Source organism: Micrasema longulum, unplaced genomic scaffold, assembly GCF_059751315.1.
Source record: "Micrasema longulum isolate JH-2025_06_02 unplaced genomic scaffold, ASM5975131v1 h1tg002333l, whole genome shotgun sequence".
Classification (NCBI taxonomy): Eukaryota; Metazoa; Arthropoda; class Insecta; order Trichoptera; family Brachycentridae; genus Micrasema; species Micrasema longulum.
In genome coordinates, this window is record NW_028279483.1 from 282,951 (window position 1) to 301,132 (window position 18,182).

Genomic DNA, 18,182 nt, shown 5'->3' on the forward strand with positions numbered 1-18,182 from the left:
CGCCCTTAAATTAACCAAATCCGTAAATAAAAAGAAACTTATCTATACTCTAATTCTCCTATGAATTAATTATCAGTTACGCATCATCACGCCTCATACCTCAGGGGCGAACCGTGTATAGAAGCGATTATGCACAGCTTACCATTATATTTGACTAACCCTAATAATGTTTTATTGTAACTTTATTCACAGAAAAACAAATAAATAATTACCATTTATTTTAAATAATTTCCACCGTTCGTATTTTTATCCTAATATAAATATAAATTTTAATAAAGCGCGCCCAGCGCTTGCTTCGAGTCAAGAAACTAGCCGATTATTCCAGCTTATTTTTCATACAAATAAGTATACTTTATTTTGAATGTATTAACCCCAGTGCGGGTTTTTTCTCCTAGATTAAACTTACGGATTACACAAATTAAAAAAAGGACAACTCGGCAAACCTACCAATACTGTGGCAACAATTCTTCGACATAATATGGTAAAAATGCAGTCATCAATAGACTTCACTCTCTAGGCGATAAGTACCAGGACATTGGTGACTCATTTCACATAAAATTTATTACATATAGAACGGCTCTTCTTCATTATTTTATTGGTAATAGTTCTAGGTAACTATTTGTTACTTTTGTTAAAAATTTGTTTTAAACTTCTTTATTAGTGTTTTTTTTTTCTTTTTTCGTTTCTTTTCTTAATTAATTTATAAGTAAAAAATATTTCTCTTTATCATTTTTTTTACATAATTATATATTTTTATACGTAAACATATACTATTTACCTAAATATTAGTTTTCAATAATAATTCGTATATATATATATATATATATATTTATATATTTTTTAAATGTTATTCAAAATTGTCTTCTTAGTTTTTTTTTTAACTGGTTCAAAGTATTTCTAATACCAAATTATCTTTTTTATCGATAATTCTATAACTGGTAATATTTTATTCTTTTATATAGTTTATATTTCTTAGACTTTCTAAATTAATAATATTGTTTTCAATGCTCTGTATTACTCTGTAATTATGCTTACATGTATGTATATTTAATTGTATTTGTAACTAATATGTAAAAGGCACTAAGTGCCGTTTATTTCAATAAAATAAAATAACATAAAATAAAAATTATTTGAAGATTGATTTGGCAAACAGTATTTCAAACATTGTTTCTTAAGGACTATTTTTCTTTGAGATGGTACTTTTGACATAAGACCATAATTACTTTCATGCGTCGTATTGCAGGACATATAGCACTCCACGCGGCCGTTTTTAGCACTAGTAATTACTAGAACAATGCCAGTTGACATTTCAATTGAATACCTAATATCGACTGTGTGGTATTTTATGTGGTATTTTTTATTTATTTTTTAATGAATTACATATTAAAGTAATGGATAATATATCTATATAATATAATATATCACGAAGTTACATCGTTTGAGTTGATTTCATGGATGAGAGTTGTTGTATCACACAGAACCACGGAAAAATATCAATTTATAGTGTATATTACTTACATTATATTATGTACCTCCTATGTAGGTACAAATATATGATATTTTTTATAGCTTACCTGTAAATAAAATCACCATTCGCCTTCTCTGTTAAGAATATTTTAAACTCGCTTATGTTTTTTTGTTTGCCCAATAAATGACCAAACGCCAATGATCGCGCCACTTGCATGTTATCAGATGAACGCTGAAAATGCTGGTTCGAGGAATGGTTTATCCTTTATTTGCTTTGCCACGGAACCCTAAATATAAATGCAATTACCTACCTAATTCTGGGTTCTGGCACCTTTATTGTCTGAAACTTCTGTCGCGGCAGTCAGGATCACATCAGTTCTTGTGGTCAGGAAGGAGGGTCACTTGACGATTACACGGCACAATGGATTTAATGAGTTATTGATGGCGAAAATAACTTATTTGCGATCGCGTTGAGAATATAAAAAGCAAATGCACACACGATCAATTCAGTTATTATTCTGAGGCCGGAACAATATCGGTACCCACGGTAGGCAATTGCAACATCTTGACCAGGGCCCAGTAGGTAGCAAATAAGCAAAAGTAGGTTAAAAATCTATGCGACACCCCATCGGTGATATGTAATAAAGAACTCACACGAGAGGTAGTATCATACATGGTCAATATAGTGCAGGCAATTGGTAAAATAAACCAAAGTAGGGAACAAAATGTCGAACACTCCTCTAGTGAAACGGAAGGCTTGTTGACTACTGCCAACAGGCCGGCTTCTCCTGAAGAGTTTAAAGTGGTTTCCTCTCCACGTGAGCAAATGCTGAGAAGTTCCTGATCGGCCCACATTAGTATATCCTTCCTGATCCCAACAGTTTAGATAAATTTAAAGAAATTTGATTTGTCCATGTGTTTCCTTATCCAGGCGCTGTTCACGACCTGGCGTCTGCACCGTAGCTTCTGGATATCAGATCTGATGTCCATTACAATAGGGTTGACCGAATTTCGGTCAGTTATTGCATGGACGCCAGATTTGGAATCTGTCAGGATCGTTATTTTCTTCCATGTGTTTGGTGGCTTCTTCAAAACACATGTAGGAGTATTGTCTCTGTACTGTACTTATTAATTAAGATTGTATTATCAGCGCGAGAAAATATAAATTTCTTTCGTAATAAAGTGAGGTTAGGTTAGGTTAGAAAAAAACCTTCTTACAGTAGGCAAAAAACAGTTTAATTTTACAATATATATATATATCGACAAATAAAATATGTTAAGCCCATCTAATAGTAGGTAGATAAATTGCTCAAATATTACATACTCCATTGCGCTCTATCAAACTGTCTGAATCTCTTAAAGCGAGGGAAAAGCAACCCCTAATGCACATCCAATAAACAGCCTCCGGCATAATGTTATGTCGGGTAAAACAGATAAAATCTATCCCTAAACTCGAAGTGAGATTATCCGTAAACTAAACGATGCTCCCTACAAATGTGCGGTTTGTAAATAAGTACCCTCATTTGAATATCATAGGTGGGGATGGCGTTACATCCCGCGAGTTTATAGAGATAATCCCCATAATCTTTTGGTAATCTAATCTTTTGAGATAATGATGAATTATCCTGACATGTAATTCAACATTACCGTCAGAATTACTTTATTTTTTTGTGTTACCGTAAAAGAAAGTAGGTACATGACAACTCTTTTTTAGTACTTAAAATTCTCGTATGTAATTTTCTTCTCGCTGAACCGATTGAGGTAAAAGTAATGACTGACCTGTAAAAATAAAGAATGAGGCAAAAGACAACAATAAATTATTATTTGATTTTGTTAACGTTTTGCCAATAAACAAACAGTGTCAGTATAAGATAATGGCAGATCATTTCCTCGATTGCAATTTTAAATTCAAAATAAATCACCAGATCATGACCCGACAAGTATCGGCACAGCAGCTGATGGTACCACGACAGAAAAACTACTATGGTGACAGAACAATGGGTAGTGTAGTACCAAAACTGTACAATTTAATACCAGCCAAAAATCGTGAAGAAAAAAACCTAATTTCATTTAAAAAAAATATTAAACAGCAAGTGAAACTTAAGTGTATAAACATATTTTATTCTTCAATTATTATTAAACTATGTACTTACTTATAAAATTAAAAAAATAATGTAATGTAACCCGCAGACAAGCTTCGGCTTCGCGGGAACAAAAATACAATTATGTATGTTACTTATTTGTTAAAATGAATAAAACTTGAAAAAAAATAATAATAATAATAATAATAATAAATAAATAAAAAAATATAAAAAAAACAGCATTTTCAGCTAGAAGTGAATTTTGGCTTCTTTTCTAGTTTCGGCTGAAACCGAAACTGAATCCAAATCTTATTTAAATAAATTAAAGGTCACTTCAAAACGCCCAAAATTATGTGTTTTTATTGATAAACCTTATGGTTCATTAAAATAAGTGTCGAATAAAATACACAATGAAATAAAAGGCAAAAATATAATGAGTAAATATGTCTTCTCTTTTAAGCGCTTTTGGGTTCGTTGTTATATTATACATGTATATATGTAACTGTTTTTCAATGTACGCTATATGAACTTTAACCTCTTAACAAAAAAAGAATTACAAAAGTAGAAATATGAAAGATCTTTTAACTACTAACTACAGTCAACAAATCTAAAAATCACTCTTGTTTTTATTTAATTTTTATTTTTATTTATTTCGAATACAAACAGATGTACAGGTTAAATGATTATAAATAGAAACTATAAAACAATGTACGCGTATATAAAAATAGTAGGGCCTGCCAGCCAATATAATGTATTCACTTAGTTATACTAAAATAAAGCGACGACGCTACGATTTGAACTATAAAAAGAATAAATATACTATATATTGAAATAAAATCAATATGGACAAAACAAGGATGTAGTGGGATGGAAAAGATGGAAATTAATGAGTGGTGAAGGATGAATGATGGAAAGTAGGAGTGGAAAATTGCATTTGATTAAATGATTAAGAGGAAAAAAAAAATAAATCGTCTATTTTTCGTGTATTTTTTTTATTTGGGAATAAAAAAGTTTTTACATATATTGCATACAGAAAATAAGAATATATATAAAAACGAAAATTGTGAAAACAGTCCATATAATTTTTTCACGGTGATGTAAGCCATATTGATTAAGTGCATTATCGGCATCAAAATAAAAGCAATCTAACAATTGAGAAATGTTAGGCACTTAGAAGTTGCAAATAATAAAAAAAAATACGTAAATGTAGTAAAAGTAATAAAAACAGTAATAAAAATAAATTGAAAAGAATCAAAATAAATTTTAATTTAAAGAATAAGAAAAGAAAACAGTTATATAAAAATAATGTAAATGGTACAAAATATAATAATGATCAGTGGCGAACAGTTTATGTTAGACAGTGGCGCTACAATGAACAATAACTAATTATTTGAATGGACAATGCAATATCACTAATTATGCTAATTATCCACCCGAGTACAGCCAAAATGAAACCGCAGTAGAGCCGACGCGACGTATCGGCAAATTTTTGGTCGAAACCGAATCCGCGGCCGAAACTCAATTATTGGCCGTAACGGGCCGAAACTGAAACCTAGGTCGGTCACTTAAAAGCAATATTTCATCGGGTGCTCAGACCTATTGAGTGCGTTGAATACAATAGAGTAACTTCTAGTACAACTTCTACTAATAAATTAATTGAAGGCCTTAAATCATCACTCTTCAGAAAAGGATTAACACCTCTTTGGTAGAAAGGCAACTTTCCTACATTGGACAACAAATATTCAACCATAACTTTATGACATAGAAACGTGGTAGTGTTGTCAAGCTGACGAGACTGCTGGCCTCGTTTCTTCACGCCAATGGTCGGGGGAAGTCGGAAGAAATAGAGAATTTTAAAGAAAGACGCAAATAGTGGCATTTTTTTTTGTTTTTGTTTATCTCTCGTAATTTTGTGTTTTAAGAAAAATTGCAAAAATGAAATATGCGCTTATATTGTGTTAACGGAATTTTATATTGTGTTCGAAAAGGTAAAAAAGAGGAAAGAGGAAAGGAGGAGAGATTGAGGAAATAAAAGGAGATGTTCTTCATTTCATTTCATTTCATTTTTTTTGCACCACAACAGGCCAGGAGGCCCAATTACAGTGGTGAATTACATTACAGAACAACCAGGCTTGAGAAAAATCAAATTTTAATTTTTGTGTTCTCACCGGGAATCGAACCCGGAACCTTCCGTGCGTGAGTCAAGCGTCTTGACCACTACACCACGGAGGCCGCCGTTTGCCGCGATTCATGCCTCCATGGCGTAAATGTACTGCAGGACGTTTCTCTTTTGTAGACGTACGTTTTATGTACAATACTGTTAGTCTTGCAGAATCTTATATATTTTATTTGATATAAAACGATGACTTGCTTCATCGGTCGTTGCTTTTTATTTCAGGTGAAATCATTGCATTGTGTGTCATCAATCAATGGACTATTACTCCTGCAAATGTAGGTGAAATAATTCAGTCAAATGATCTCATCCACATCAATAAACGTTTCAGCTGTTTAACTTCACAAAAATCAACAATTGGAAGAATTTAAGAAGCACAGATGTTTGGCCATAATTTTAGTTTAACCCTTAGAATTTGTTTTTAAAACCTGATATTTTGTTTACCATTCATCTCGATCCCCAGCGGCGTGTAAATATGGTGTTTTATGAAGTTTATATATCTGTATATGTATAATGGTTTAACTTTTAATATACGACGTTAGATATTATGTACGAATTTAACATTCTTATTATCAATTAAGGATGGTATTATCAACACAAAAATAACAACACTTTATTATGACGGAAACGATTGGAAATCATTTATGAATAGATCATTATAATACATAATAATAACAAAGGTCACGCATTTGAAAAAAATATTCTACTAAACGGAGGTACGCGCTTCTCCACTCAAGTTATTATTTCATGCAAGGTATTTTTTACAATAGTTTTTTGGACAGAAAAAATAAACAAAACTTTTAATATTTCGTAATTCGTAAGGTTATGTTTATTTAGAAACGCAATTTACAAAACTAAAGTTAAAAAATATTTTGAAAATTTTATCGCAGTTTTTTTCGTCACCGCGATGGATAGCGGTCCCGGCTTTGGCAATGGACTGAATATTATGCTGTTGATTTGTTACTTTTTAAAACATTCTACCATCCCTTGCATTTGCAAAACATTTAGCAGTAATTTTAATAGTCTAGATATATTTAACGTTCCATTATAGTATGGTACAGAAAAGAGCTAACAAACTTGATTCAGAATAACAAAGAATACACGTTTTGTTTTATTTCTTTATTTCGTCACCATTATTTTTACTATTTTCGTTAGAAAAATGTGATTTTCTGCTCCCATTTTCCTTCATTCATCCTTCTCTACTTCTCTTCACTTTCCTTAATTTTTTTTATTTTTGTTTTCCAGAGTATTGTTTTAACTGTTTCAATTCATTGAAATGAAACAGAGAGGGAAAATATTTTTGAAAATATTCAGAGAGGGAAAAAATGAAACAGAGAGGGAAAATATTTTTAAGAAGGAAATATGGACGTCTAGGCCTTTCAGGGTCTATGACTTGTCATTGGCTGGTTTAAGTGGCCACTCCACACACTGTGCAACACTCACCATTCTTGAATTCCCTTCTCAAAAATGTTTTCCTTTTTTTTAAAAATGATAAATATAAATAACTCCCTAGGGAGGAAATCCAGCCAGTCTGCAAGCATTTGGACTTACTCAAACATTGTTGTTTTAACTACTTATTTTTATTATTTCATATTGTTAAATCGTTGCTTAATGAGGTTAAATTAAAATGAACATAATATCTAATTGGATGGCAGGTCGTATCATGTTTTCATTTATTTTGTAGTTATTGATTTATTTTTTTAAATAAAAAAATATATATAGGTCAAACAGTTCTTTGCGAAGGGTTTAGGTACCAGTTTAGGTAATTAATTTAATATGCTGTGGATTCGTCACCTTAACAAAACGGTTATGTGTTCAATTCGGCCACTTGAACGCGAATTTTTAAATGTAGGAGTCATCCAAAAATTAATTCTAAATGTCAGCACCTAGTATTGTAATAAACACAATGCAGGAATTGAATCATACATTTTCTGTATGTAAAAATTCAATTGACTTGACAAACAGCTGATACGAGCGGACATAAAATCGCTGAGAAATACGGAATTAGTTAACGATCTCAAAATCTCATCAAAAGGTAAAATAAACACTGGACAATATTATAAATGATAAAATCCTCAGTTACAAGATGCAGATGATTACAATATCCAGTTTATACAGTCATTTCCATCATACAGTCCAGAGTGCACAGTGATTCAACGTAAAACGTTTACGCAGTTACCCTTTCTGTTACTCTATTTATTCATCATGTTATTAATACTCTTCAACCCTCACTATCGTTCTCTTTTGTCAACCTCCGACTAGGTAGGAGCTCCCAATGCAGTAGCAAAATCATCGAATCCTGTAAATATTTTGGAAGGGTTTGAATAAACCAATCGACAGGTTGTTAAAAAAAGCCTAGTGGATCGGTTTATAAACAGTATTAATAAAATTTATACAAACTAGATAGTTAAGATTCAAAAGAAGATTAAACTTCACATAAATAACAAAATATGCTAAAATATTATCATTTTCTAATAGAGACAAGACATTGCCCTTAAGGTATGTTTCATATATGGAAAAGTGAGCTAATTATTTTAATAATTAAGAATTATTTTTGAAGCACTAACTTTGTATTTTTGATGTTTGAAGCACTTACTTTGTGGAACATTATTATTGAATATATTAAAATAAAATAAAATCACTTTGTTTCAACCACTTAATTTTTATTTTTACTATCAACCGGTTTTAAAGCTACACAAGCTTCTTTATATCTGAAATCTATCTAAAAAATCTAAAAACATGAGCTAATAAGTTATAGGCCCAAAAATTTTTAATTCTTTTTTTACTGATAAAAGTTATTATTATTATTATTATTATTATTATGGATAACTTATATAGCGCCATTTTCGTAATAAAATACCTCAAGGGCGCTTTACATGGTGATTCCATTGTTAAGTTAATTTAATTGAAGCTTTTAAATTTGTAATTTAATTAAAATAATTTATTTTGTTGTCACGTGCTACGGATTTATTTAAATGATTTAGAGAACAAGTGGGTTTTAAGTTTTTTCCGAAACATCACTTCACTTTCACAGCCTCGCACCTCTGCTGGGAGAGCATTCCATGCCATAGGGCCTGCGACCGCAAATGCGCGTTCACCAAATTTAGTGCGCTGTTTGCGTAGAGGTATAATAACTTTTCCTCTCGCCGTAGACGTAGCTGATCTAAGCGTGAGACGCCTGTCAGCAAGTTCATCTGGAATGCATAGTTCCCTTAGATATTCCGGAGCCGAGTTGTGCAGTGACTTATACATAAGCCTATATGCATATAAAGCATAAGCCATAATGTTTTATATTTATATATTTATTTTATTATAATTGTTTTCCTTTTGTTTTGCTTTGTCTATGCTGTAAAAACACATCACCTGAACTGCCTTTAGATACTTTAAACAGGACAGTGTTGGTTTCGTAGTTTCTTACAGCAAATAAAGTGTTAGAAGTACAGTACTTACTGTTAAAAAGGTTATATTTCCGGGTCAGGAATCGTATTGCGGTCCTGCGGCTTACGTCACAATGTCACCGAATCATCGACTCACGGAAAAGCTTAATTTACATTTTAGTAATGCGTTATTTACAACTCGTTTAAAATGGCCCGCAAAATTTAAGCATTTGGGTAAAGAGCGCAAATATTTTTTTTTTTTTAATACTTGTTTTTTCCTTTCAGTCGTCCAGCTCGCCGCGGAGGGTGGCTGTCCCGGTGCTGGTGAAGGACGGCAAGCCGTGCTCGGGCGGGGGCCCGCCCAGCGGCCCCCCGCCGCCGCCCTCGCCGCCGTCCTGCGCGCCGCCCTACCCGCCGCAGCACCAGCTCGTCCAGCAGTGCAGCAACCTCTCCAACGGCTCCCTGGCCATGGCCGCCTACCGGAACCAGGGCAACTTCATCAACAACTCGCACCAGCAACAGTGCGGGGCTTACCTGCCGCTCCAGGGCAGGGCGTGGTAGAAGTTCGGCCAGCTATGTCCGGAGACCATGTTCAAGGAAGAGATATTCTTTGATTGAAGCTTCAGTCAAGTCTTCTGAACGTGAAATGTTTTTTTATTCATGAAAATTTCGTTTTATTTTTTTAATTATCTAAACAATAGGGAAAAATCACATACTAAGAATACCCATGAAAATATGGGAAACGGATATATTGTGGATTTTTTTTTTCATTCATAATTTTAAAAATGAAATTGTTTAAAAATATGTCTCCACGCAAACGCGACATGTTTGGCCTTGACAATTGTGACGTCAAGATTTGAAACGACGCGGCGTTCTTTTTCAATTTAAACGGTCACAAAGGTAAAAATTGAACAAATCGTGACGTATTAGGGGCGCGGCAAATGCAATAGACCGTTTTCGCGGGAATTTAAAATTATAAATTTAAAAGTATTCTTTATTCTACTAATAAGTATAAAAAATATTTTTCCACTCGACACTATTTGTCATTGTCATCATCATTCCCTTTCCGCACCTAATGGTGCATAGAGCACTGCATTGGTACACCAACTGCAGTGTAACTTAATCATTTTTGTTACATGAAGGCAAGATGATTAGTTTTACGCTTCAAATACCAGTCCAGGTACTGTAAAATATTATTGTGTAAAAATACCCTTTAATATAAATATTTCATGTCAACCATGTCGGGAATCGAATCCGAGACCTCTTGCATGGTAGGAAAACGTGCTGACCATTACACCACGAGGCTGATTCACTTATCATAGACTCTTTAACATTTTGACGCACTGTACCTACGTTGTGCGCCCAAAAATATTTTCATTTTTTGCTAACAGCTGCTGATGATCAACGTGACGTAATAAAAAGACGAACAAGATTTCTTTTAATATTTGAAATAAGTAATATTCTAAAATGTATACAATTTTGTGCAATTTTTGTGGACATTTGAGGCTATCTTTACAAATACTAAAAAAATTCATTGAGTATAAATAAAATGTAAAAAGTAATTATTATTTTCTATGAAACAAGTGGCCTCTTCAAAATTCTAATTATCTATGTGGAAACCCAAAGTGACGTAACATTATACGCAAGTATGACATTATGCAAAATGGGAGACTTCAATAAGTCGTACGCCATCACTAACTTTGCAAAACGAAAAAGCTTCTATTGACATTGTTTTTAACACTTTCAAATCAGTGGATATTTAAAAACTATATAATATTTACACATTTAAAAATTCTTCAAATTATTTTTTATTAGATATAGCTAAAGGAATAATTTGCTGACTGGATAATTTAATTAAATTTATTTCGTAAATTTTCTGACTAAGATTCCAAATGTTTTTTCTTTTTTGATTAACTCTATTCTGTGGATTTAGACATTTTATAACTTTTTCCTGAAGTTCTCTATTTTCATATGACACTGATTTAACAATAGGAAAATATTAACTTTTTTTAGAATCATAAATTAATGGGGTCTATGAAATACTTTAGAAGAAAGAAATGCGCTTATTAGTAGCATAACACATATTTTTAAATTTACAATTTTAAAATACCGCGAAAACGGTTCATTGCATTGGCCACACCCGTAATACGTCACGAATCGGTTAAATGTTTACCTTTGTTTGTCAAACAAAAAATAAACACGCCGTTTCCCCGTAGAGGTAGGCAGAGAAGATAGAACGCCATCTCACTCTGTCTTTGCGTACAGACCTCGCTTTCTCTACATTCATACATCTTCTCATGCGCGCACGCCGATTATTTCTACTCCCAACATGTCCATCTTCAAGTGATTGATGGATTTAATTGTGCCATGTCTTTCTCGGTCTTCCTCGTTTTCTGCATCCATCAACATTCGCATCAAAGTTCCTTTAAGCCGCTTTTTCGCTGTCCATTCGCTCTATATGTTCAAACCAACGCAGCACCCCTTTCTGGACTCTGTCTATAATGCATGTCTCAGCCTTACATAGTACACGGATCTCGAAATTTGTGCACCTATCATACATCGTTTTACCACACATTTGCCTGTGGGATCGCATTTCAAGAGCATTTAACCTACTTCATCATCATTTTTTCAATTTCATACTTAGCTCCTATACATTAGAGTTGGCGCTAGAACTCCATTGGGAACTGCTAGTTTTGCCTCCTGCGACAAACATACAAAGTAAATTTCAGCGCACCGTTCACCCTGTTCCCGAAACTCACCCTCCTTTCCATCCCTAGTAAACATACTTCCCAGATCCACAAATTCTTCTACCTGATTCAGAATATCTCCGTTCACACTGTTCTAGTTGTATTTTCATTCATTAAAAAAAACAATCACTTTCGGTTTGACCGTTTAAATTTAAATAGAACGTCGTCACCAATCTTAACGTCACAATCGTCAAGGCCAAACATGTCGCGTTTTCGTGGAGACGGATTTTTGACAATTTTATTTGAAAAATTATGAATGGAAACATTTTTCCACAGAACCAATATTGATTTTGAAAATACAACTATTTTTTCTAAATCTAATTCATATATTTTTATCGGTATTCTTTGTACGTGATATTTTCTTATACAGCTTTATGGTACAAACGCATTTTATTATCTTTTAACATTAAAAATAGAGAGTCTCACGGCACATCACACATTATTACGCTATTTGCGTGGGTACTGTATATTTGTGTCAATTTTTTTTTTTATCGCTAGCCTAAAATTACAGCAAATTAAGTTTAGCTGTATTTGTTTCTTCTCTTAGGAGTTTTACATATATTATTAGTATCAACAACAGGACTCCAACAGTGCCGAATAAATCCTGATTGAGAGTGAATATATGTATATGATTTTTTTATTGTGGTAATCCAAATGCGGAAAAATTCATACCACCATCATCATCATTCATAGGGCACTATCGTGGTACACTAATCGCGGCGTACCTTGTTTTTTTTATTTTACATAAAGATAAGATGCTCAGTCTTACGCTCCAGGTACCAGTCCAGGGACTATGAAATATTCTGGTGTGAAAACAGCCTTTTAAATAAATATTTCATATCAACCATGTCGGGAATCGAACCCGAGATCTCTCGCTTGGTAGGCAAACGCGCTGACTATTACACCACGTGGCCGAAAAAAATCATACCATTCATATTTATCAAACCTCTCTAAGTAATAACGCGCGCGCTACCGCTTGTAGAACCGCCCATTCGCATAAAAAATGAAATATGATTCTGTCAAACACGAAGTTAGCTCCATTTTGCAGCCACTCAGGTCGAACAACGGACCGTACTAAGGTCGAGAGATGTCAAATCGATTATTTTATTTTATTATTTTATACCCGCGTTTATTAGTTAAATCCACAAAATAATTCATTGATCGTTTTATTTTGTGGCCATCAAATCGATACCAGTTCAATGGACTTGGATGTATTTGTTTCTATCACACAAAGAGTCCCACAAAACTAACTGCCCATCGACCGGGCTTGATCTACGCGCTGTGCATGCCGATACATTGAGTAATATGTCTAGTATGATACATCCTACGTGAACGTGTTAAATCTACAAAATTAATAAATATTATTTGATTTCGTGGCCATCAGTCTGTGGAGAATGAGTACCAGTTCACACAGTATTTATTATTCCAAGAATGGTGGTGTCACTTGCTTTATGTTGTCATCTCCATAGATATTTGCCAGTCATCTTACTTAAGTGGTCTCGGTATAGAGAATTGAGATGTTCCCTCGCCAGCACCTTCGTTCATCGCGTCCGTCGAACAAAAGGTCTAAATCACATTCTGGACTCAAAGCCGGTTAAGCCAGGAACGGAGTTACTCGTGTGCGTCATATTCGGCTTATGATTTAAGGCGAGATTTAATTGGGATACAAAATAAGAAATTCATGAAATTTTTCGAGAAATATTTAGCTGAGGGATTGAGAACAATTTATAGAAGGTAATATGGAACTCTAGGCATTAACAGGGCTTATGACCTGTCATTGGCGTGTTTAAGTGGCCACTTTGCACACTGTAACATTCATCCTTTTGTCTATATTTAAACATCAATATTTCTTCAATTCTTCCATCTTTTGATTTTAGTGATGTTAAAGAGCTGAAACCTTTATTGTTGTGAAGAGATTCATCTGACTGAATTATTTCACATACTAGGCAACGCCTGAAAACAATTTTTAAATTTTTAAACTTCTTCTTGGACCAGTTGGTTTCATTACAATATTTGAGTTTGTCCAAATGTTCATAGACAAAAGACTGGATTTCACCCCCTCGGGGGTCATTAAGATTAACAAATTACAGCAGGGATGGAGAATACCTTAAATAAGGGAATATGGAAGTCAAGGCATTTACAGGGCTTATAACCTGTCATTGGCTGGTTTAAGTGGCCACTTTACACACTGTGTAACATTCACCATTTTGCCCATGTTTGAACATCCATATTTCTTCAATTCTTCCATCTGTTGATTTTAGTGAAGTCAAAGAGCTGAAACCTTTATTGTTGTGAAGAGATACATTTGAATCCAAAAACAAGTTACATTAATTTATAATAAACATAAGAACAACACAAACATAAAGGAGCAACAATATAGAAACAAACAATAGAAAACAAAAATATATGTACAAGAATAACATCAAAAAATACTTGTAATAATAAACATATAACTAAACTAAAAAAATTCAACATAAATTAAAATAGGCACTAACATTTCAACTAACATTTTTTCAAACCCACCAAAACCTGAAAGCGACTATTTAACAGAAAATTGAAACTTACAGTAAAATAAAGCTTAAACACAAATAACTATCGACGTGCTAATAAGCGACGTGATAACAATTTCTCACCACGGTTGTTTACCGTATTCGTGATCACGATGGAACAATATTAAATGTCAAAATATTTACGTTTCGCTACGTATAATCCTGCTGCGCAATCACATATTTCAATTTCACCGGTGTGAGTTTTCCAAAACTGCTATTTTTATTTATTATGTTATTTATTGCATTTAGCCAGCGTTTGGCAAGTCAAATGCCAAAAAAGGAGTCGCTATGGTAATCGAAATGTAATGTTCACTTTTTTGTATTAGATACTATTTACTATTCTGCAAATGCAATATATTGTATTATTTTTTATAGTAAAAGCCGATTTTTCGCCAGTGAACTTTATTTATTTACGAGGAAAACAAAAAACAAACCTACACGAGCGTTGACTTAGAGATTACACACGCGTTGACTTACTGTGATACTTAAGCATGTTCATTGTGATCCCTCATTTGAGCGAGCATTTGCTTAGCATGTTTTTAAGCGCGTCGATACTTATCTGTTATTGAGCTACTAAAGCCTTTATTTTTGTGAATAGATTCATCGGATCGAATTGTTTCACACAGTAAGCAACGCTAGGCAACACTAGGCAATATAATTTTCCAATTTTGAAACTTCTTCTTGGACCAACTGGTCAAATAACTAACAAATAACAAAACTCAAAATATTAAAACTAGTTGGTTTTATTTCAATATTTTGAGTTTTGTTGCAATGTGAAACAATTCGATAAGATGAATCTATTCACAACAATAAAGGTTTTAGTTCTTTAACATCAACAGATAGAAGAATTGAAAAAATGTCGATGTTCAAATATACACAAAAGGGTGAATGTTACACGTGTGTAAAGTGGCCACTTAAACCAGCCAATTACAGGTCACAAATTTAAATGCCTAGATTTCCATAATTTCTTCTCTAAAATGTTTTTTTAATTTGTTAATCTGAATGACTCTCCAAGGGGTGAAATTCAGCCTATTGTCTACCAACATTTGGACAAACTCAACATATTGAACATATTTCGATATTTTCATTCAGCACAAGTCGGAACTTAGATGTTTCTAATTTGTTAGAAAAATTAAGCCAAAACACCATTTTGTGAGTAAATCATTGGCAATTAAGAACGGAAAATTAATCATTGCCGAGTCATAATCATGACCCGTGGTTAGTACGCTCGACCACCATATTTGAGGCATGAAACCATGGCCTGGGTACACATATTTGTTAATCCCCGACGTGTTATCCGTTCGGAATGTTTCAGAATCAAACCAAACACTTTAAGAAGACATTTATGGCGTAGCCGTGATGCTACATAAAAACGACAATGTTTATGTTTGGTGACGTTAGCAGGCGCTATTCAGGGGCGATTTTGTGGCGTTACAAAATTGAGCGATGCTAATTAAAAACGAGCGCCCGGATGATTCCGAAACATCCTGAATGAAAAACGGATATTTACAAATACGAGGCACGGGTAGATTTGAGGCAAAATAATATTTTTTTTAATTACGATTTTTTTAAATCATTGATTTTGCTGCATAAAAACATATGCATTTTTAAAAAATCTAAGCAAAAAACGGCATAATTATTTGAATTATACTTATGTGGTTGATGTTAGAAACTATTTTCCCCGACACAATAATTTTCTAAATACCGTGCCTACTTACTTGTTATGTATAATTATTTAAGAAATAGGAGTATCATTTTTTGGTTTTGACTTTTGTAAAAAAAAATATTTGTTTTTTTCTAGTCTTGATAAGCTATGGATTTCCTGTGCTAGTCAGGACCGTGCCAGAATAATTTTAGTTTTAAATCCATATTTTAATTTGATATTGAATTATTCTAAAAAAACATTTCACACAAAAACATCTTCTCTGTACATAGCAGCCGACTATTGATACACGCGGACCGAATATGTACCATCTTTGAATATATTAAATTTATATAAATTTTAATACGTCGTTACAAGATTGTACGTATTAAATAATAATTTACGATTTAAATTATAAACTAAATTAAGAAAAAAAAGCATTTTGTAAATTAAACAATTAGAGGTAAGTTATTCTTAATGTAATTAAAGCGATTTTCGTAAAAGCAATTTGAATGGAACATTGTCTATATGATTTTTAATTAAGATAAACGTAATTATAATAGTAAATTTTTAATCAATCTGTCTTCTTTTTAAAATAAATATGTAAAAAGTACTCTTTTCAAGTTTTTTGCTCAAATTTTAGAAGCAAATAATTTCAAGACTCAATTGTTTCAGTTCTGCATTGCATATTTTTAAAGCGACATTGGAAATAATTATAAAAAAATCAATTACATTCTATAATATCTTACATCAAATTAGTATATCATTTCTATATATTTTAAAGATTTATTATTTCGCATAAAGAATGCACAACGCCGCTTGTCGCTGCGAAAACGTAGACCACCCGTCTACCTCACTATCCCACCACCTCTCCACATACTTCATACAAAAAAACAAGTAATATTATTGAACAACACGAATTCTTGAAAACGGAGGAAAAGGATATGATTTCTGAACATGAAAACTATGTGAACATCTTCCGAAATGCCAATTAATTTACTGTAACGAAAGTTTTAAAAAATGCACGAATAATCCTGATGCATCTTATTAAATTTAATGGAATCAAGTCTTTAAAAAATACCAATCATAATTTCAGGACATGTCTCTATACTTAATACGTAATTCTGTTGTACATAGTGTACTTAGACAAATAAAACTTAAGATGCATTTATATTAAATTTATCAGTTTTCTTGTTAAAGTAAATTCTTAAGTTGTAAATATAAAATACTTTGGGTATAAAATGGTCTCAACGATGTAAAATGCAATAATAAATATCTTTAGGTTACTGCATAATTAGACTAAGTACCTATACATAAATGTATTTACTAAATAAGGTAGACTAGTAAATAATAAAAAATACCATTATTATTTTGGTTTAGTATAAAGTATTAATTTGTACTATTTAAAAGAAAGGTTTATTTCAGAAAAAAGCGACACGATGATCTAAAAACAAATATTTAAATGTGAAAAAATGATGATTGAATATTTTTGAAATAAGAATATGTTTTTTTACAATATCTTTACAAAACTTCACGATTTATAAGTCTTTTTAGTTAAATTATTGAAAAAAATAATCATATTTTATCGAAAAAACGTTAATACAATAAAATATATGAAGACTAAGATACAAATAATGAACGTCCAAAAAATGTTAAACTTTTTTCATTGAAATATTGATTAATAATGTTGTAAAAAATTAAAATAAAATATATATAATATATATACAGTGCATTCGAATATTTCTTAACCCTATGTTAATAATGTGTTAATGCCTGTCGGTAAACCACGAAATCATTTTTTTTTTTGTAAACACGCATATTTAAATGATTTATACGAAAACTTATTGTTACCCACACATAAACCAAAGGTTATTAAAAAAATGGACTGTACACATACCTACATGTGTCAATTTCAAAAGCAAATATAACTGCCTCAGCAACTTTCTAAATATTTTTATTGTATTGAGAATAATATTTTAGCTACTTTGTTATTGTAAAAATATTGGAAAATAACAATAATTGGTTAGATATCACAACCAATTCATGTAAATATTTAAATTATTTAATACATAAACAAGATCGTAAGACTTGCTGCTTTTGAAATGCAATATTGACATTAAATGCACACAGCTGTTTCAAATAAAGT

General features: G+C 32.3%; 1 protein-coding gene across 2 annotated transcripts in view; it reads left to right on the top strand.

The window, feature by feature from the left end:
- LOC148272446 (thyroid transcription factor 1-like) overlaps nucleotides 1-9,659 on the top strand; it is a 111,597-nt gene extending 101,938 nt beyond the window's left edge. For both annotated transcript variants that reach the window (XM_088240036.1, XM_088240037.1), the window contains one exon: nucleotides 9,384-9,659. In XM_088240036.1, the coding sequence (XP_088096162.1) occupies nucleotides 9,384-9,659 (276 nt within the window). The remainder of the gene's footprint in view (nucleotides 1-9,383) is intronic.
- Nucleotides 9,660-18,182: the final 8,523 nt, after the last annotated feature.